The sequence below is a fragment of the Vitis vinifera genome, chromosome 17 (genome assembly GCF_030704535.1).
Source record: "Vitis vinifera cultivar Pinot Noir 40024 chromosome 17, ASM3070453v1".
Classification (NCBI taxonomy): Eukaryota; Viridiplantae; Streptophyta; class Magnoliopsida; order Vitales; family Vitaceae; genus Vitis; species Vitis vinifera.
The window spans coordinates 13,182,701-13,201,473 of NC_081821.1; the positions used below are offsets into that span (position 1 = coordinate 13,182,701).

General features: G+C 35.6%; 2 protein-coding genes across 2 annotated transcripts; both read left to right on the plus strand.

Annotated features, from left to right (window-relative positions):
* The first annotated feature begins 2,112 nt into the window (after positions 1-2,112).
* Positions 2,113-11,960, plus strand: LOC100265024 (trihelix transcription factor GT-1). Its single transcript, XM_010664728.3, is given in 5 exon segments — positions 2,113-2,978; positions 10,289-10,420; positions 11,129-11,356; positions 11,445-11,575; positions 11,577-11,960. Coding segments are annotated over 5 exon segments (1,098 nt in total). The 5' UTR covers positions 2,113-2,458; the 3' UTR covers positions 11,664-11,960.
* Positions 11,961-12,477: 517 nt separating this feature from the next.
* On the plus strand, positions 12,478-17,698 carry LOC100233024 (glyceraldehyde-3-phosphate dehydrogenase, cytosolic). The gene is made up of 12 exons (XM_002263109.4): positions 12,478-12,900; positions 13,025-13,048; positions 13,258-13,358; positions 13,786-13,901; positions 13,991-14,090; positions 14,813-14,959; positions 15,050-15,110; positions 15,201-15,298; positions 16,125-16,267; positions 16,532-16,615; positions 17,022-17,111; positions 17,394-17,698. The coding sequence occupies exons 1-12, from the start codon at positions 12,897-12,899 to the stop codon at positions 17,437-17,439; spliced, it is 1,014 nt and encodes a 337-aa protein (XP_002263145.2). The 5' UTR covers positions 12,478-12,896; the 3' UTR covers positions 17,440-17,698.
* The last annotated feature ends 1,075 nt before the right edge of the window (positions 17,699-18,773 follow it).

The following is an 18,773-nucleotide window of genomic DNA, read 5'->3' on the forward strand; positions in this document are numbered from 1 at the left end:
ACACGTTTGAAAGATGTTTTTTTTTTCTTTTCTAATTAATAAAATATTTTCTTCAAGTAATTTTACATTATAAATTTATAAATAATTTTTAGATATATAGTTCATTTAAATTAAAAAAATTATTTATTTTATTAATTTAAAAATAAAAATATTTTTTATATTTTTTTAAAATAAATCAAACATAATAAAATTATTTTTATTAATATTTTTTTATTTAATCTTAAAAAGGTATAACATATTCTATTAAATTGAGATAAAATTGTGCTCGTGATTTATTAATTTTTTTTTTATCTCTACTAAATCCAAAATGCCACCCACTTCCCTCTCTCTCTCGGGCATCAAAAAGCCCTTTTCTGAAGTTGCCCTCCATCGGGCATCAAGAAGCCCTTTTCTGAAGTTGCCCTCCAGCCAAGAGAATCCCTAAAAGGCCCTATTTTCCTCTGCCACTCTCAATCCTCGCAGGTACTAATCTAATCATGTTATTATTATTATTATTTTTTTTGCAACCCCCGTTTGATTACCAAGAAAATCCATCCCCCATTCGATTTCCGGGAAATTTCATCCTCATTTGATTTCCGAGAAAATCCAAGCAAAAACCCCAAGGAAAACAAAAAAAATGGTTCTTTTGCTCCCTGTGTTTTCTGGATCCGTTTTAGGGGTCTCTTTGCTATTGTGCCATTGGATTTAAATTTCACGAACCTTGAATCAAGACTGAGACTGTGCTGGAGAAGAGATGAGAACGGGAAGAAAAAAAAAACACGGAGAACAAGTTGTTTTTTTTTTGTTTAATTTTGTTCTGTAAACAGTAAAAAAACGAGGAAAACAACATTTTGTTGTTCTCTAAACAGTGCCATTTTGAGAACACGGGAAACAACAAAAACAAAAACGATCTTGTCAATCAAACGAGTTTTTGGTGTTTTTTGTTTTCAAGAACAGAAAACAGTTCTTGAAAACACTAAACAAACAGGCCCTCAACTTTCCCATTCCTACCAAATCGCCTCTAAGAATGAAAACAATGATTTTTTTGGACCCATTCATACCCGTAGCCAAATAAACAACAAATTTGATTGGCTTTTTCAGATGTTTCTTTATCGAGAATCGAGTGAAACCGTCATCACCGTCCTATTCACAAAATCCAAAAAAAAAAACAGAGAATCTCCTTACACATGTCATAGGTTTTTCAGTTTCATCTCTTCCTCATCTCATTTGTCATCTCCTCGTTCGTTCTCATGCGGCTATACTCGTGCATCCACTCACTTTCATTTCCTTCCAACACATGCCTAGTTTCATACTAGTTGTCAATAAACATGACCTCTATCCATCAATATTTTTATGGTGTTGATTAAAGTGAGGTTCTAGAGTATGTTTGAGCAATTTTTGATAGCAGGAAAAATCATCAATGAGTGAATTTTATCTAGTCTAGTCTACTATGCATGCAAGAATTTAACATGTAATTTAAAAATATTTAAAAAAAGAAAATACATTCGAACCTTATAAATTTTTCTATGCTAATATTTCACGACGTGGCATCATAAAAACCTATAAGAGAATAGTGATTTTTCTATAAAAAAAAATAGAAAAAAAACCCAAACTTGCTAATACTCTTTTAGGTAAATACTAATGTCTTTCTTGTACTTTCAGATGTAAAAAATAATAATAATAAAGAAAAGAATACCCTTCATTTAACTCACTTGAGAAATATGCTATATTTTGATGTGGCATCATATCCAACGGATTAATTTTTAAATTAATGATGGAATGTGATAAATCAAAAGACTTTTGGAATTGATCATAACCTTCCACTTAGTATGATAATAACAATTATGGTAAAAACATGGGTGAAACCTGAATTTTTCTTTTAAAAGAAGTGAATAAATTCTTGATAAAATATATCTTCATGAATTTCAGAAATTCAATACATCACATGAATAAGAAATAATTTCAATAGAAAATAAAATTCTTCTTTGAATATTATATTAATTTTTGAAAATGTAGAGATATATCATATGGACTATATTTGGTAGACGTGGTCTCTAGTTGAGTTTGACTTAGCACACACAGATGGGTTTAATTCCACGTATAAATGCTTACGTGGCATGACGTGGCAATATCTCACCTTAGTGAGCCACTTAACAATCCAGACAAATCCGCCGCTTCTTCCAGTATGATGCCACCACGCGCCAGAAGAGACAGTGAAGTCCACTCTCTCTGTGTGCGGGGTGGGTGGTTTACGTTCCCATTTAGGAACCGAGAACCGGAGCTCAGAGAAGCCCGAAAACTGTGTTCTCTCCTGTGTTTTTCCTTCGTACAAACCGCATTTTCCCTCACTTTCCTTCTCCTTTTCCCTCCTCAGAAAGAAACATCCATCTTCACTTTCAAAAACCAACCCACTTGCCTCTCTCGCTTCTTCAATTGCCCATCAAATGCTTGTTGAAACAACTCACACAAACTCCTCACCATGCCGCGTCCGATGAGCTTCTTTGTGGAAGAAGATGAAGATATGCTGATGGACGCCGATGGCAACAATGTCGAGCACGTTCCTCAGCACGACCCCCACCGCCACCATCCTCAGCGTCAGCACCTCCAGCAGATACTTCTGACTGAGAGCAGTGGAGAGGACATCGAAATCAAAGTGCCCAGAAGGCGAGCCGAGACATGGGTCCATGATGAAACTCATAGCCTCATCGCATTCCGTAGAGAATTGGATGAGTTCTTCAATACTTCCAAATCCAACAAGCATCTCTGGGAGCAAATTGCTGCTAGAATGAGCGAACTGGGGTATGATCGGACCGCAGCCATGTGTACTGACAAGTGGAGAAACCTGCTGAAGGATTACAAGAAGGCGCAGCAGCGTGATGGAGGAAGCGGGAAGATGTATTACGAAGAGCTCGAAGAGTTTTATGCGGAGAAGAAGAGAAATGATCCGTACAGGAAGATTACTTCTTCTAGGGCTCCATTCATGCACATTTCCGAAAAAGGTGAATGATTCTAATACGGCACTTCATTCTTCTTGTTCCCATTTTTTGTTAGTTAATACAAATTATAAGTAATTTGGAATTTGTATTGAGCCTTTGAGTTTGATAAAGCTTTCAGTTCCATTGCAGGAGAAAGAAATTACATTCAGACATATGCATACATGCATAAAGATATAGATATAGATATGGATTTTTCTGTGGGCCTATGCTTTATTTGAAGGATTTTTAACGTGGATTCTTGAAACTACAATTACTTTTATACTCCTTGTATCTCTAATGTCTTGTTTGTTTGTCAAGAAGCTCTGTTTTTAGCTTCTCAGAGGCTGCAAGCTCAAGGAGAGGTATCACTGGTTTCCTACACTCTTTTTCCAGTTTTTCTTATACAGAAAATTGGGAGTTTCAGAGTGCATATCTTTCTCCCTATTTTCTTCTATATTTCATATGTCATCCTGTTTCCCATGACAATCACAAACAAACAAAAATATTTGGCATTTCTGCCAGTCCCTTTCCTTTTCCTTGCTGTTTTTAAGATCCAAACAGAGCCTAAAATTGTCTTGGAGCATATATGAACAATTGGGCTCCTTGATTTGGTGCACTTGGTGTCTCATGTCTCAATACCATTTAAAAGATTGTGAAATTTGTGAGGGATTCTTCTTTCTCTTCTAGTCACTGGATTATTTTTCAAGCTACGTGAAGTTTATATTGTGGTTTCAAGTACATCTTTGAAATGCATTTAAACCTGTTAGCCTATGCTTCTGTGGTTCACTTAAAAGTTCTGTTTTTAGTTCTTAGAGAGTGCAAGCGGTGGGAAAGGCACAGCATTTTCCTCCATTCTTTTCCCAGCTTTGATCACTTCTTTACGCATAAGAAAACGGAGAGTTTCAAAGTGCATAACTATCTCCTAATTTGCATCATATTTCATTTTTCTTGCTACCTTCCATCACAAAAGAACAAAAAAATATTGGCAGTTCCTCCAACCTTTTTTGTTTTCCTCATTGTTTTTAAGATCTGAATAGAATCAAAAGTCATCTCAGATCTATATGAATGCTTGATTTTGGTGCATTTGGTGGTTCCATATCTCAATGCCATTTCAAAGATGGGGAAATTATGAGGGATACTTCTTTCCTTTTTCATTTCTGGATTATTTGTCATGCTACATGAAGTTTATACAGGGGTTAATTAATTCTCCACTTGTGATTAACATTCCTGAAATGGTCCTACCCAAAATGAAATATTCAGTGCATATCTGTCACTGAGTCTTACCTTATTCCATTTCATTAATAAAGTTTTGGTTGCCAATGGTGTTGTCTAGTTATGCTGGTAAAATTTTTCACAGGTTTTACTAAAGGGTTGGGGTTGAATTCCATCAAGGTTGAGGTATTGATTCTGTGTGTGTTCTGGGGGGAGGGTTGTTTTACCCCTGTTGTTTAGCTTACATAGAGAAATGCGGTTTGTTTGTATGGTCAGAAAGAAAAAGAAAAAGGTCTCTTCGCTTTTTGAGACTTTAATAGGTGAAACCACTAAAATTAAGTATCTTCTTGAATGATCCAATAGTAAAGTTCAATCAACCTGCCAAGCAAATGATCTAATGACATGATCTAATTGATTTATGTGTAGTTATCCAAAAACACCCAAATGGCTACAATTATCAATTGCCACACTAATTGGTGATGATGATTTTACCAGGCTATATTAGTAGTTGTGATATGAAATCCTATTCACCAAAGGTTATTATTTCTCTCAAAAGGCAACAATTTGTATTAATGATGAGCTACACGATCAACTCTTCACACTTGAGAAGATTTTTACACCTATAATGAGTTGAACCTTGCTATGAGGGTTTGTTGCATTATTGAGATGTTTTTATGCTTTTAGATATGTTCAAAAAGCCTCATGAGCACAATTACCTAGTGTTTGACATTTGCTTCTGTCAAAAGGAATGCCTAAGTAGCTTTATTCAAACTTGGAGCTTAGGTTGCATACTTATCCAATTGTTACCTAGAGGGCTTAAGGATCTTGATTTGATGATGAGCTATGCACCTTAATTGCTAAGCCTATAACCTTGAAGCCTTGAATGTAGGAGTGTTAATGGGGTGGGTTTAGAACAAATCATGCTTTATCCCGATCCAACTCCTACAGTAAAAGGAAGTTCCCATTCTTGAGCCAAACTTTAGTTAAGGTGACTAAGCATAATTGATTCCCATTTCCACCCTACCTCATTTGGTATTTGTGTTATTAAACGAGGTCCGATGAGGTCAAATCTTAGCCTTTCTTTATCCACATTCCACATCATCAGCTTTGAGTGACTTCTCCTAAAACATTGAACATGAAAGTAAGCCTTCAACAAAATAGCCACCCACCCCCCAACCAAAAAGAAAGGAAATTATACCTATATATTCATCATGCAAAAAGCATTCTTTAGAACATTTGGTTCTTAGAATTAGAACAGAATAAATAAAATTCTACATGACTAATACATGCTTATAAAACTAAAGATGGCTTTAGAGTAACCGATGCTTTATCATGTGAAAAAAACTCTATTGTTCCTATGTTTAGACTTCAAAATGGAGTTTCTTAATGAAAAAATTATGAAATTGCTAACTAGCCAAGATAAGAAAAAGTAAGGGAAATGGAGCACAAGTAACAACTATGATGTCGACAGTGATGGCGATAGGGGCAACAATGTGCACAACTACAACACTATTGTTGTATTGGAGTAAAGCAATAGTGGGGTTCTTCTCAAAGGGTTGCTATGTCGGTTTCCTATAGTGGCTGTTTAAGGATCTTTCATTTTGCTCTACGAAGTGATTTGCAATGGAGAATGGTGCACAGGTGCTATGAGACTAAAAGTTAGGGATTTGAGAATGAGGAAAGTTGACAGATGGAATTAACATTTTCAATATTCATTTTTCCTAGGGAATATTTGGGAAAAATGATTGTGGTAAAGAGGAATTTTATACTTCTATTCATAAGTGACTTGCGGTGGGGCAGGTTGACACAAAACTCAATGCCCAAACCCGCCTTGGATGTCAAAAAATCCTTTTGGAAGAAAGACAAAAATCCTCTTTCTTTTTGTTAATTTTCTTTTATATGATCCCATTATCAAATTTTGGCTATAATCTCTGCCCTACCAGCTAATAAGACAAGGTGCATCTTGAATTAAATCAATGAAATATGTTTTTCTAGAGGTGCTTTTAGAAAAATTTGCCATTTTGTTAATACATAGAAAAAATCTAATCTAAATGAAGGCGCTTACGAGAGAAGGGGGCTCATTGCTTTGTTGAGGGGGTTGGGAGAATAGCCTCATTGCTTCTTATTGGGTGAGAGGTGCACCTAACCCACATAGACATTGTTAATGACGGTGTTTAATTGACTTGCACTGATGGACCCTTACTGATTCACATCTATTAAGATAGATGATCAAGAAAGAAAGGCTTCGCATTCTCAAGTGGTTGATCTTCGTATGCTAGTTGTTGATTCATTTCATATGGTGATAGCACATTCTCTTTCTCAATGCTTTGTGCCCTCCCCTCTCCTCCTTCCCTCTCTTAATGTAGGAAAGGGAACTCTAATTGCATGATTTTCCCATATAGGGTCTATTTTTTTCTAAATTAACTCAAATTTACCTACTCTATCTGGCCCTAACTAGATTTCCTTATTATGAGCCAACTGGCCCAGTACCTTGGATTTTTCAAGTTATGGACATACTTACATGGTGTGCTTCAAAAGGTGCTCACATGTACCAAGACCTTTGCGTAAGGTACATGAGCCTCACTTGAACAAATTTAATCCTATGCTCCCTTAGGATATCATTAGACTTTCAAGATTGTTTCATAATCTTCCCTTGTCTTTCCTTTCAAGTCATTGTGCTTCTCCTAAAAGTGAAGCCCCTTATAGCAACTCATTATCTAGTTAACATGCCTCATCCACCTAATAACTCATTACAAATAGTTCCAGAGAGAATTGAATAATAGGAATAATATAAGAAACTAAAACACACAATAAGTACCCTCAAGGTTAACCCCTTCTTACTATAGGAAAAAGGAATGGAGTCAATTATGGGGGAAACAAGTTATTTTAAAAACGTTTGAGAGAATGAATGAAACAATTTATGATACATGTATTAATGTGATCACTGGTCTTTTCTATCATGACGTAAAAAGACCATACATGCAATGGTGTCAAGAAATAAAATGTTTCCTTGGAAAAATTTAATTATTAAATAATTATGAAATTGATTACGTTTGCAATAGATCCTACATTATAAATAATCAATGCATCCTTTTACTCATTAAAAGCAAATAAAAAACACATTTTTATGAGTCATCATTCGGAAGGAGTGTTCCACACACTATGCTTCTTAGCTTGTTCTTTTCTTTCATAGGCAAAATAAGCATCATAGAAAGGCTCTTGGGAGTGTGGAAACCCAAATATAGGGAGAATACACACAAATCACCTAAAGTGAAACAAAGAATTAAAGAAGGAAAAAATAGTACAACCCTCTCACTCCTTTGCTCAAGCAATCAATCTAGTCCGTAAAGAGAGCACCTTTTGCCCTCCATGTTCTCTTGGTCTCTGAATACAAAGAGTGGAATGGAATTTTTGTTAGCTTCCTTTTTGAATCAGTTCCCTAAAAAAATTTCGCTTTCTAATTCCTCTAAAGGCACACAGCTGAGCAAATGGGCTTCAACGCTTTCAAACAACCTATCATTTGCATTTCTTAGCTTTATTTTTTATGTTCTCAATTATTCTAAGCCTGTCCACAAAAGCCTAGAATTTTGAGTGGTAATGTACAAATAAAAAGGAATGAAAACAATATTATTGAATTATTGCTGAAACAAACCCCGAGATTTATGTGGTTTGGTAAAAAAATTTCCACCTTCAAGGAGTAATCCTGTCTTCTTCTTCTCCTTTTTTGAGGAAAAAATAATAATAGTGGTACCAGCAGAAAACCATTTAAATTCAACACTTCATCCCCAAATCAAATCAGAAGACTCTTCTATAACCCTCTCAACTCACTATCTTGGTCCTGTAAACAAAGAACACTTAATTTGTTAGTCACAACACTCTTGAACCCTGTATTCTTAAAGTTTCCCTAAACCGAATCCTCATTGTGTAACAAAAAAGGAAGCTTATCTAAGTAAATATTGGCTGCAAATTAACTGAACACTCTTCCTGAAGCATGAGACTAAACCACAACCTAGCTAAAAAGATAGCAAAATAAAAGAGTTAGCTTTTTCACTGTAATTTCCAGATTTCTTATCCATATTAGATAGTTCAACATCGTTCCATACTTGTTTCTAAATCATTTCCTCATGTGTAGTTCCATTTCGAGAAATCATCTATGGTCATTTCTCAAGCATGTTTCCAGTGAACATATCATTGGAAGCAATGCATCCCAAAATACCAAATAATATAGAAAAATAATAAACTTTACTTTTGCATAAGTAGAGTAGAATATGAAGATTTTTGTCAGTTTCGAAAGGGATATGGATGTGTCTTCATGAATGTTCCATAGGCAGGCATCCAACAGGCTAACCACTCACAGGGGGAAGTGCCTTGCATAAAATAGTTTTGCTGAACATTCCAATATTATGATTTCTTACTGCTTATGTTGAGTCATTTCCAATACCATTTCCTACTTATTTCTTGTTCCTTTATTGGATGCCTCCACATTGTTTTCCTCTCCTTTTTATATCCATTTCTTGCACAATTCCTTATTGTTTTTTAACATATCCAAATATGTCCCTTTCCTAGAAGTTTTATATGGGTAATTAGTTTGAAGACATTTATTGAAGTTTAAGACCTTCCAGTATTGGAATGGTTACTTCTTTTCTTCCCACCATTTAGCAAAAATAATAAATTTATCTTTTTAAGAAGGATTCTTATTTAAAGCTGGCAATTGTTATTAGTGTAACATCTCCATTTTAATATCTATATTGTATCCTGATTGCTGGAGAAACCAAGTTTTTCCATGAAGTATAAATGTTTCAAGCTTTAAGATAAACTTTGTTTAATTCATTCTTCACAACAGTTTGTTGCTGCTGAGCACCCGCTGATTTGAGGGTGCTGCTGATATGGTGTAAGTAATACACTGGTATAGCTGATTCTAGTATTGGTAGTATATATCTGCTGACATAGGTAACAGTTTTTGTCATGTCTTGTGTAATGTTTGGTTGCTATTGCTCCTCTGTGTGTGTGTGCTCCAATCTGGCAACTGGTGCTAAGCTCAAGTAATTGTCTATCACTGACAAGCACTCTAGATGGTAGATGACATGTTGGACTGTCATATATCCAGCAACTGATCCTATCTTTTCTCCTTTTTTGCTCCAAAGATGACAATACACTGCACAGCAGGGTTAGCTTTTTCCATACCATAACCAACTGCCTTGATGAATGTGGGTTTGATCTGAGGTCTTTAGTGCAGCTCCCTAGATACTTTACCAGCAGACTGGTTGACACCTTCAGCAGTTGATCTTGTTAGTGATGTTTTACTTATCGCTGTTGGGACCTGGGATATTCATTGTTAGTCAGAAAATTTTCTAGCGTTATGGGAATTTCCAAATGATGTGGAGTGTGTTATTCACATCTATCATGCCTTTGAATGTGCTTTCATCTTTAAAGCTAATAAGTGCCCCTCTTGTCGTTTCTCAGAAGCTAATAAGTGATCTTGTCTGTGTTTGGAATGGAAACATGTCTCATAAAAAACTTGGTTAAATGCATCGGGTTCTAATTTATTGCATGTGTTCCTTGCAGACATAATCTGGAGGGATGTGCTTTTTTATTAGATCAAATGCTATGATATGTTTAGGATGATTTAGAAACTTTCTCTAACATTTGCGAACAAATCATCAGTAGAAACAGGCTATAAATTCCATATAGAGCAACAATTTCTTTTTTTTCGTTTTAATGTATTGAAAGAACTGTATATCCATTACTTACGTTGCCCTGCATGTTGTGTGACATTGAATTCTGATCTAGCGAAACCTGACATGATCAATGGATTCATAGCATCTTACCCATCAACCTCTAAAATTTTTTGGTTGGATTATCATAGCTACTTCAGTTTTCAGGAACCATCTCAGCATTTGAAGTCTTATTCAGCTGTTATGAAACTTGCTCAAAACCAAATTAGTATGGCAGGATATACTACAATTCTAAGGTTCTGTAGTTAGTGTTGAATTTTGACATGCTCAAAGTTATTTCCTTGACATTTGATATGCTCCACCGCTCCAAATGTTATCATCACCTGCATACTTTACCTTTGTACTAAATTTTGTACAAGCTGATGAAACATTTCACTTGGTTTACAGATGGTCGCAAGGCACGATTTAATTCTGAAAAGGTTATGGATTATGACCAACACAGTCTTGGCATTAGTGAAGCTGAAGTTGTTGCAGCCAATGGACTTCCCCCCTGGAATCGGAAAGAAACCCCTGGAAGTGGTAAAAGTCTTGGATTCTTCAAGTGGCTTTTGGACACATTTTTTACAACTTTCATCGTAATGAAATAATTATAAAATGTGTTCACTTCATTAATGGAACTCATTTTTCTCAGGACTTTCTAAACTCTGAAACAGTTGGACTCAAACTACTCCAATTCTTATCCATCAGACACCTTCTAACTGTGTCAGAATAGACATCAATGTCAGTGCCCATATTTACATTAAGGTTCAGTTTTAAGGAAGATGATTAGTTGGAAATCTTGTGTCCATGTCGAACATCACTATATTTGTCTACGTCCTTGCTACATGATTTCTAATCTCTTAAAGAAGAGGTGCATTTTTCTTGCCCTAAAAGCTTATACAATGCCAAGTAGCATTGAATGTAGCCACTGTTCCATTTTGGCTTTGCATCTTAACACCAATCAGTCACTTTCTTCATAGAAATACTCAAGCTAATATTCTTAAATTATATATCATTTTGTGACATTGCTTCAAAAGTAGCTACCCAACACACTGCATTTATAGCTGCCATTTGAATTGCATTATATATGATTTGGAAGAATTATCATGTCATTGTCATTTGTAAATCATGCGAATCATCAAATTGAAATTTGTTGCTGGTTTTAGTAACAAAATCAAGGGATCAATTATTTTTTCTTCAATCCAGAACTCATGAACAGAATCTCTCCAATTCTTCTGTTTTTTTCAGGCACGGAGAATGAGTCTGCATATACAGGGAGGGTTATATGGGTGAATTATGGGGAATGCACTAAGAGGATTGGCATTGATGGCTCCTCAGATTCAATCAAGGAGGCAATCAGGTCTTCTTTTGGCCTAAGAACCAATCGGGCATTTTGGTTGGAGGATGAAAATGAGATAGTGCGAAGTCTTGACAGAGACATGCCATTGACAACTTATACTCTTTGTCTTGATGCAGGCACCTTCATATAGCATACACTCCATCTAATTACAAACAATTTAAATCTTTTCAGGGCATTAAATTGGGACTTTTTTTTTTTTTCCAGGATTGACTATAAAAATCTGTCTTTATGACCAGCCATGCCAGCTACTACCAGTTCGTACTGAGGAGAAAACGTTTTACTGTGAAGATGATCTTCGCGATTTTCTCCACCACCGTGGCTGGATGGGTCTAAGAAGATTTAAGCTGCTATAAAGTTGTTGAGAAGTTGGAAGATCTCCGTCCCAGTGAAATGTACCAAGGACTGAGATTGCCCAGTAACTGAATTCACTAGTTGAACTTATGCAAAACTTAGAACAGTATCCTCTATAATATGGCTTTGTATAGCACTTGAAAGATGAACCTCTCTGGCGAGGCTTTCTGTTTTGAGGCTGTAGTTTCTTGCTAGGTTTTATGCAGAGAACTAGGAAGACTACCCTCTCTGAAGAGGCCTTCTGTTTTTCATGTCTGTAGTTAGTTGCTTTTATGTAGTAAATAATGTTGTATTTGTATATAGCTCTTTGTCTTAGTTTACCTTATATGGGCACCATTCCAATGCAAATCCCTTCATCTTCACTGTATCTATCATGTTGGTTTGGTGAGAAGAGAGCCAATGTTCATCACATACTGCTGTTTGGAAATCCTCTGCTATTTTTTCCTCTTCTTTTGATAATAAATTGCTTGACCCTCCTCTTTCCCAGGGGCCAGGAAGACTGTTAGATGAGATCCACCAACATGATGTAGAAAATCACACTCACAACCACTAAAACTACCAGAGGGTAAACAACATGAAGACTCTGGCATTGTTGGTTGGGGAGTTGAAAGGCTTTGGAGAAAGTTCACATGTATATGGTGAGATGTCCACTGCCAAAAGAAAGCAGTCATGGAGATAATGAGTGTTAGGTGTTACCAAATTTATGAAATAAATCACACCATAATTTTTAGTATGATTTTCACAAAAAAAAAAAAAGAAAAAAGAAAAAAAAATAGTAATTGTAGAGCAAGCCATTTTGGGTTTACGCATATGGGCCCGGCCCAATGTGTTCATGGGCTTGTCACCAACCCTCATTTCTAGATTATTCCTTCGAGAAAAGAGGCACTTGTCACGCCAAAATAAACATTGGTGTCCACCACAAACCCTGACGTGCCGCATCCACCCACCTCTAACTTTTTCAATCAAGTTGACTGTCTACTTACGACAACCATCTAACGGTCCCATGTACAGCGACCGATCGCTGATGGAAATCAACGGCCCAGCGCGCAAGCCGGCGTCGCCCAGATCGTGATCATCGAATCGGACTGCGTGGATTAGCCGTAGCGTGATATTAAGTTAAGTTGCGCGGCGTACGTCGAGATTTCCGCCCCAGTATCCACCGGCTCCACCGGTCACCCTTCTCGGCCTTTCTTTATATGCAAACCCTCCAGTACTATTTCTCACTTCGTCTAGCCACTCTTTAGCTTGTTTCTCTCTCTGCTTTATCAGTCTACTTTCTCGCTCTACTTTCTCGCCTCCTAGATCATGGGTAAGTGTTCTAGTTTTAGTCGCTGTTTCAAAGTTTCCTTTTTATTTTTTATTTTTTGGTATTATTGTCTAAAGTTTTGGGTTTTTTTGGTGTTTTTTTTTTTGTTTTTTGGGATCTATTACAGGGAAGATCAAGATCGGAATTAATGGTACTAGATCTACCGAATCTACAGTGTGCAGATGTTTTTTTTCCCTAGTTTTCTTGTGGTTTTTTTTTTTTTTGGTTCTTGTTGATCTAGATCTGATAGCTCTTTTTCTTATGTTTTGTTTTATGTGATTTTTTTTCTTTTTATTTTTGCTGCTTCTTTTTTTTTTTTTTTTGTTTTTTTTTCGTGCTGAATATATGAAATGACCTTAGGATTTGGAAGGATCGGCCGATTGGTGGCCAGAGTGGCACTGCAGAGAGACGATGTTGAGTTGGTTGCAGTCAACGATCCATTCATCACCACTGATTACATGGTATAGTGTCATCTCATGATTTTAGTATGTTCTTGTTGTGATGATGTATTTGGAACTGGATTTGGATGTAGAGCGTAGTTGATCAGACTTTTCTAGCCATCTGATGCGCAGAAATTGTTTGTTTTGGCTTTTTTCATATGTGATCTATCTTACTTAATTACTGAAATAAATTATATGATCTTTTCGGCTTAATATTTAGTACCAGCTGGGTTACTAACTGAAGATTATAACAGTAAAATGAGTTTTTTTTTTAAAAAAAAATAGTAATTTTGTGGACTCGGTTGGATGGGGGTTTACGTTTATTGCAATTAAGGAAGAAACAAAATATTAAAAAATGTGTTTTTATTCTCATTTTGCATGTTTTTGGCTGCCATCAGATCAATAGGATTACAATATTTTACAATGCTTTTGTATGCTGTATTCGCAGACCTACATGTTTAAGTACGACAGTGTTCACGGTCAGTGGAAGCATCATGAACTCAAGGTCAAGGACTCTAACACCCTTCTCTTTGGTGAGAAGCCAGTCACCGTCTTTGGTATTAGGTATTATTCTCAATTTCCCAAGTGGGATATTATTATTATTATTTAGTGACTTCCAGATTTGTTAAGATCATGCTGTATCCATTTTTCAGGAACCCAGAGGAGATTCCATGGGGTGAGACCGGAGCTGAATTTGTTGTTGAGTCAACTGGTGTGTTCACTGACAAGGACAAGGCTGCTGCCCATTTGAAGGTTTGTCCTGATATTTCGTATTAGTATGTTTTGTTGCTTATTCATTGAATTGTTATGCTGCAGATGTCATCCATCAAAATATACGGTGGTTGATACAATTTTTTTATATATCTTCTTTGCGACTGTTATGTCATCCAATCCTCCTTGCTACGAAGTCTGAAGGATACATTTCTTGAATTAATGGGTGTTTGCTTCATTGCGGTCTATTTCATGGGTTCATGGGTTTGATATTGATTTGCTGTTAAGATTTGTTCTTTCACTATTATCCATTCTCAAAGATGATGTTATGAATGCAATTTGAAGTTTTCAGGCTGAAGATTACATCAAATTACTAGCTTGAATGGTTTTTCATGCATGATTTTGTTGGTAATATTGTTCAGTGTATGGTGCTTCTATCTCAATTGTCTTGAAATATTAGTCTACTCGATGGGGAGAACCACAAAGAAGGTTGTGTTAGAACAGCCAATTTCCAATCACACCCTACCCAATCATGTATTATTTCTCCACTGGGTAACTGTATATACATGGATTCTATCCTCTTTTTTACAGTGGTTAAGTTTGTTAAGAAACAATTTCTTTACTACATGCTGCATTACGTGAATTCTGTGTAGCATGAGCCCAAAAATATTGTGATCAGGTTATACGCTTTACTGATCTTCTGAATGGACAATCCAAGCTGTAGTGTATCCGCAATTAACTTGGTTTTTTTGATTGGGTGTTAGGGTGGTGCTAAGAAGGTTGTCATCTCAGCCCCAAGCAAAGATGCTCCTATGTTCGTTGTTGGAGTTAACGAGAAGGAATACAAGCCAGAACTCCACATTGTTTCCAATGCTAGTTGCACTACAAACTGCCTTGCTCCTCTTGCGAAGGTTCTACCTTTTATCACTTCTCGATAATGTTATGATCAGGTTAACTTGAGCCAAAATTGTGAGGTGGTTTTAACTTCATTGACTATGCAGGTTATTAATGACCGATTTGGCATTGTGGAGGGTCTTATGACAACTGTTCACTCGATTACTGGTAGGTCTTTCAAGCTGTTGTCCTTGGTGCCTATCATTTCAAGGGTCTACTCTGTATATTAATTTGCTTCTTTTTAACACTCTGAATCAGCCACCCAAAAGACTGTTGATGGCCCTTCAATGAAGGACTGGAGAGGTGGAAGAGCTGCTTCATTCAACATCATTCCTAGCAGCACTGGAGCTGCCAAGGTATTTAAGAACTTAAAAGAGGTTGAATATAGTAATTATGTCATTATTCTTATGTTCTTGGTATGTACTGGCAGCATCTTGTTTGGTAAATGTTTGATGGTGGTGGTTCTATAAATATGACTTATTCTTAATTGAGATAAGTTAAAGATGGTGGCATGTGGAATTAATAATGAGTAGTGCTATAAGAATAGATGCTTTTACACAACCTATGCAACTCAAAGTGGTGTCATGCTTTTCAATCTTTCAACTATTTGTTTTAAAGCAAGCTGAAGGTTGTTTTATAAACGTGTGGTGATTTTATAGAGATATAGGGGTTAAAGGTGGCATGTGGAATCAACTATATGTAGATTTTTATACAAACAAAATATTTTTATGCAACCTATGCTAAAAGAATAGATTCTTTTACGCAACCTATGCAAAAGTGGTGTCATGCTTTTCAGTCTTTCAACTATTTATTTTAAAGCAAGGTGAAGGTTGTTTTATAAATGTGTGGTGATATTATAGAGATATAGGGGTTAAAGGTGGCATGTGGAATCAGCAATCTGTAGTTTTTTATACAAACAAAATATTTTTCTGCAACTTATACTAAATAAAAAATTAAGGTGGGGTCGTACTTCCAAATTTTTTCAATTATTTATTCCAAAGTAGTTCTAATTCTTATTCAAAGTTTCTTAGCTTTGCCACCAGGGCTTTCAAAGTAATTTTTCATAAACAGAATGAGGATAGGTTGACTCCATTTTTACTACTTAGAGCATTTTAATTTGTATTTGTGTGTATATATGTATTCAGCTTTTCAACTAATTTATCTGAATTTTGTTCTTTTAAGGCTGTTGGCAAAGTGTTGCCTTCATTGAATGGGAAATTGACTGGAATGGCTTTCCGTGTTCCTACTGTTGATGTGTCGGTGGTTGACCTCACTGTCAGGCTGGAGAAGGCTGCTACCTATGAGCAAGTTAAAGCTGCCATCAAGTAAGGATTAGACTTATGAATCCTATGTAAACAACCATAGATTCTCTTTTGTATATCTCAAGCAGGGAATATGACTTGTATGATTTAATAGTATTTGCTGTTGCCTTTTTAAGCTTCAAACCAGTCATAGACACCTTGATTACTGTTTTGACCATTATAAGTTGCTTAGGCTTTCCACTTAACTATATATGGTGATGGTGGGGTGGTTGTACTTTTAGTCTTTTAATAATATCATATTATATATTGTTTTTATGTGGCTTTCAGGGAGGAGTCAGAGGGAAAAATGAAGGGAATCTTGGGTTACACTGAAGATGATGTTGTTTCCACAGACTTCATCGGTGACAACAGGTATGGATGGCTCTTTTTTGTGCTTGGTTTTGTTTTCCTTGTCTGCTTTTTCTTGGTGGTTTATTCACATTCTGAATATGAGCTGACTTGGATGTGCAACCTCTTGTGTTGCTCATGCTTTCACAATCCACAACAATCCATTCAAATGTTTTAATCAGTAACGAGTATATGGATTGGTGACCCTACTTTTTGTCATGATATCTGAGAAAGTATGGCATCTAGGAAAAAGTATAATATGATTGATGATGATGGGTCACAACCATTTGGCCTTAATCATCTTATCTTTTATTTTTGGTCACTAGCACATGGATCACCTTTTTCCATGCAGATTGATATGTGAACTCCAAGATAACTCTGCCACAGCCACACCACCTGACATGTAATTCCATTATTATTCAATTTGCAGGTCCAGCATCTTTGATGCCAAGGCTGGAATAGCACTCAACGAGAAGTTCTTGAAGATTGTCGCTTGGTATGACAATGAATGGGGTTACAGGTGACGTACCTTTACCATATACTTTCTTCTTCTTTTCCCCTTATTTTTCCACTTATATTTGTCAAAAAATCAAAAACAAACTTATTTGCTGCGCACATTGATGATTTATTGCTACCGACTATCCTCCAGGATTAACTCTTGTTTTTTTTTTTTTTTACTTCATCTCTCTTCGATCTGCAACTCTCTTCCAGAGTTCTGACTGACCACCCCCCCCCCCCCCCTCCCTCCTCTTAAGCTCTCTTTTGCTTGATGCTTATATGTTTTTTTTATGTTGTGTTGCAGCTCCCGTGTGATCGACTTGATTGTCCACATGGCATCCTGCAAATAAGTGGAGATATTTCCAAGGGCAGAGCTTTTATGACGCTTTCATATGCTCGTTTGGGCATATATAGGGTTAGAGTCCCATCAATAAAATTGGGGTTTTCCCTGGATTTCTCGACTGTTTGGGTTTTTTCCCGTTTAGTGTTATGTTTCAGTTGAGTATGAGTTTTCCCATAATTTTATTTTCAAGAGGTGAAAATCGGATTCTACCTTGAGCTGTTTCATATTTTCCATAATATAGAAATCTTGAGGTGTTTTGTTGCTTCTCCCAACCTTCTTTGATTAATTAAAATCAAGTAGGAACTTTGAAACTTGCTCTGCCCGACTACCCACAACACGGCCCCCCCCCCCCCCCCCCCCACCCACCAAACCAGTCAAGATTTTTCCCTTCAATTAAAATCAATTAGCGAAATTTCATAGCTTGGGGGCTGGCTCACTTGTACCTCATGGCCCCTACCAGCTACTAGATGTTGCCACGTCATCATAGTAGATTTTGAACCATTTGTGATATGAGGTAAATAAACTTCAAATCTTAGAAGGCATAATGCGTTGGACTTATTGAGTTTAGTCATTTTTAAGAATATTTAAAAATCAATTTAATAAAAATATTATCAATAATGATGATTATTATATACTTTTAAATAAAAAAATTTATCAACGCTTTCACTAATGTGTTTATATTCATGTTTTTCTTACATATGCTAAACTAGTGTTTTTTATTAAAAAAAATATAATTTATGATTATTATTCTTTTTAGACTAAAAGTTATTTACTTTTAAATTTACTTACAATTATAAAACTATGTTTATTTTTAATAAATCAATATTATATAAATTGAACTTACAATGTTTTTATCAAATCAAAATGAAAAAATGATTCTTAAAAGTTCACCCAAACAATTTTTATTATTATTATTATTAAAAAACAGTTTTTTATTTTTTATTTTGTTGTTCTTTTAACTTAAAAATGATTCTTTAAACAAGCATTGAAAGACATAATTAAGCAAACCTTTAATTTTTTATTTTTAAAACACATACAAGTTGGAGCTATATGACATTATCCAAATTAAAATTCACTTATATTTTTTTGAACTGTTATTTTAGAACTTTGACATAACAAATCAAGAGAGTACATTACATTTATCAACTTAAAAAAAAAAAAAAAACAATGAACTTGAAAATATGGCATACTAGTCATGTCACGTGATTTTACATTTTTCTTTTTTCTTTGATTTTTACTCCTCAGTATTACTGCCTTTAAACTTTGTTTTTAATATGTTGGCTAAATGTTTTCTCATATTTTTTTTTTAATTTCAATATTTTTCACTCTTTCATATTTTCA

Excerpts from the sequence above, each read along its gene's own strand:
- LOC100233024 (XM_002263109.4), top strand. Across the intron at positions 13,902-13,990 it reads GTCACCGTCTTTGGTATTAG|GAACCCAGAGGAGATTCCAT; the intron begins GTATTATTCTCA and ends TCCATTTTTCAG. Across the intron at positions 16,268-16,531 it reads CAAGTTAAAGCTGCCATCAA|GGAGGAGTCAGAGGGAAAAA; the intron begins GTAAGGATTAGA and ends TGTGGCTTTCAG.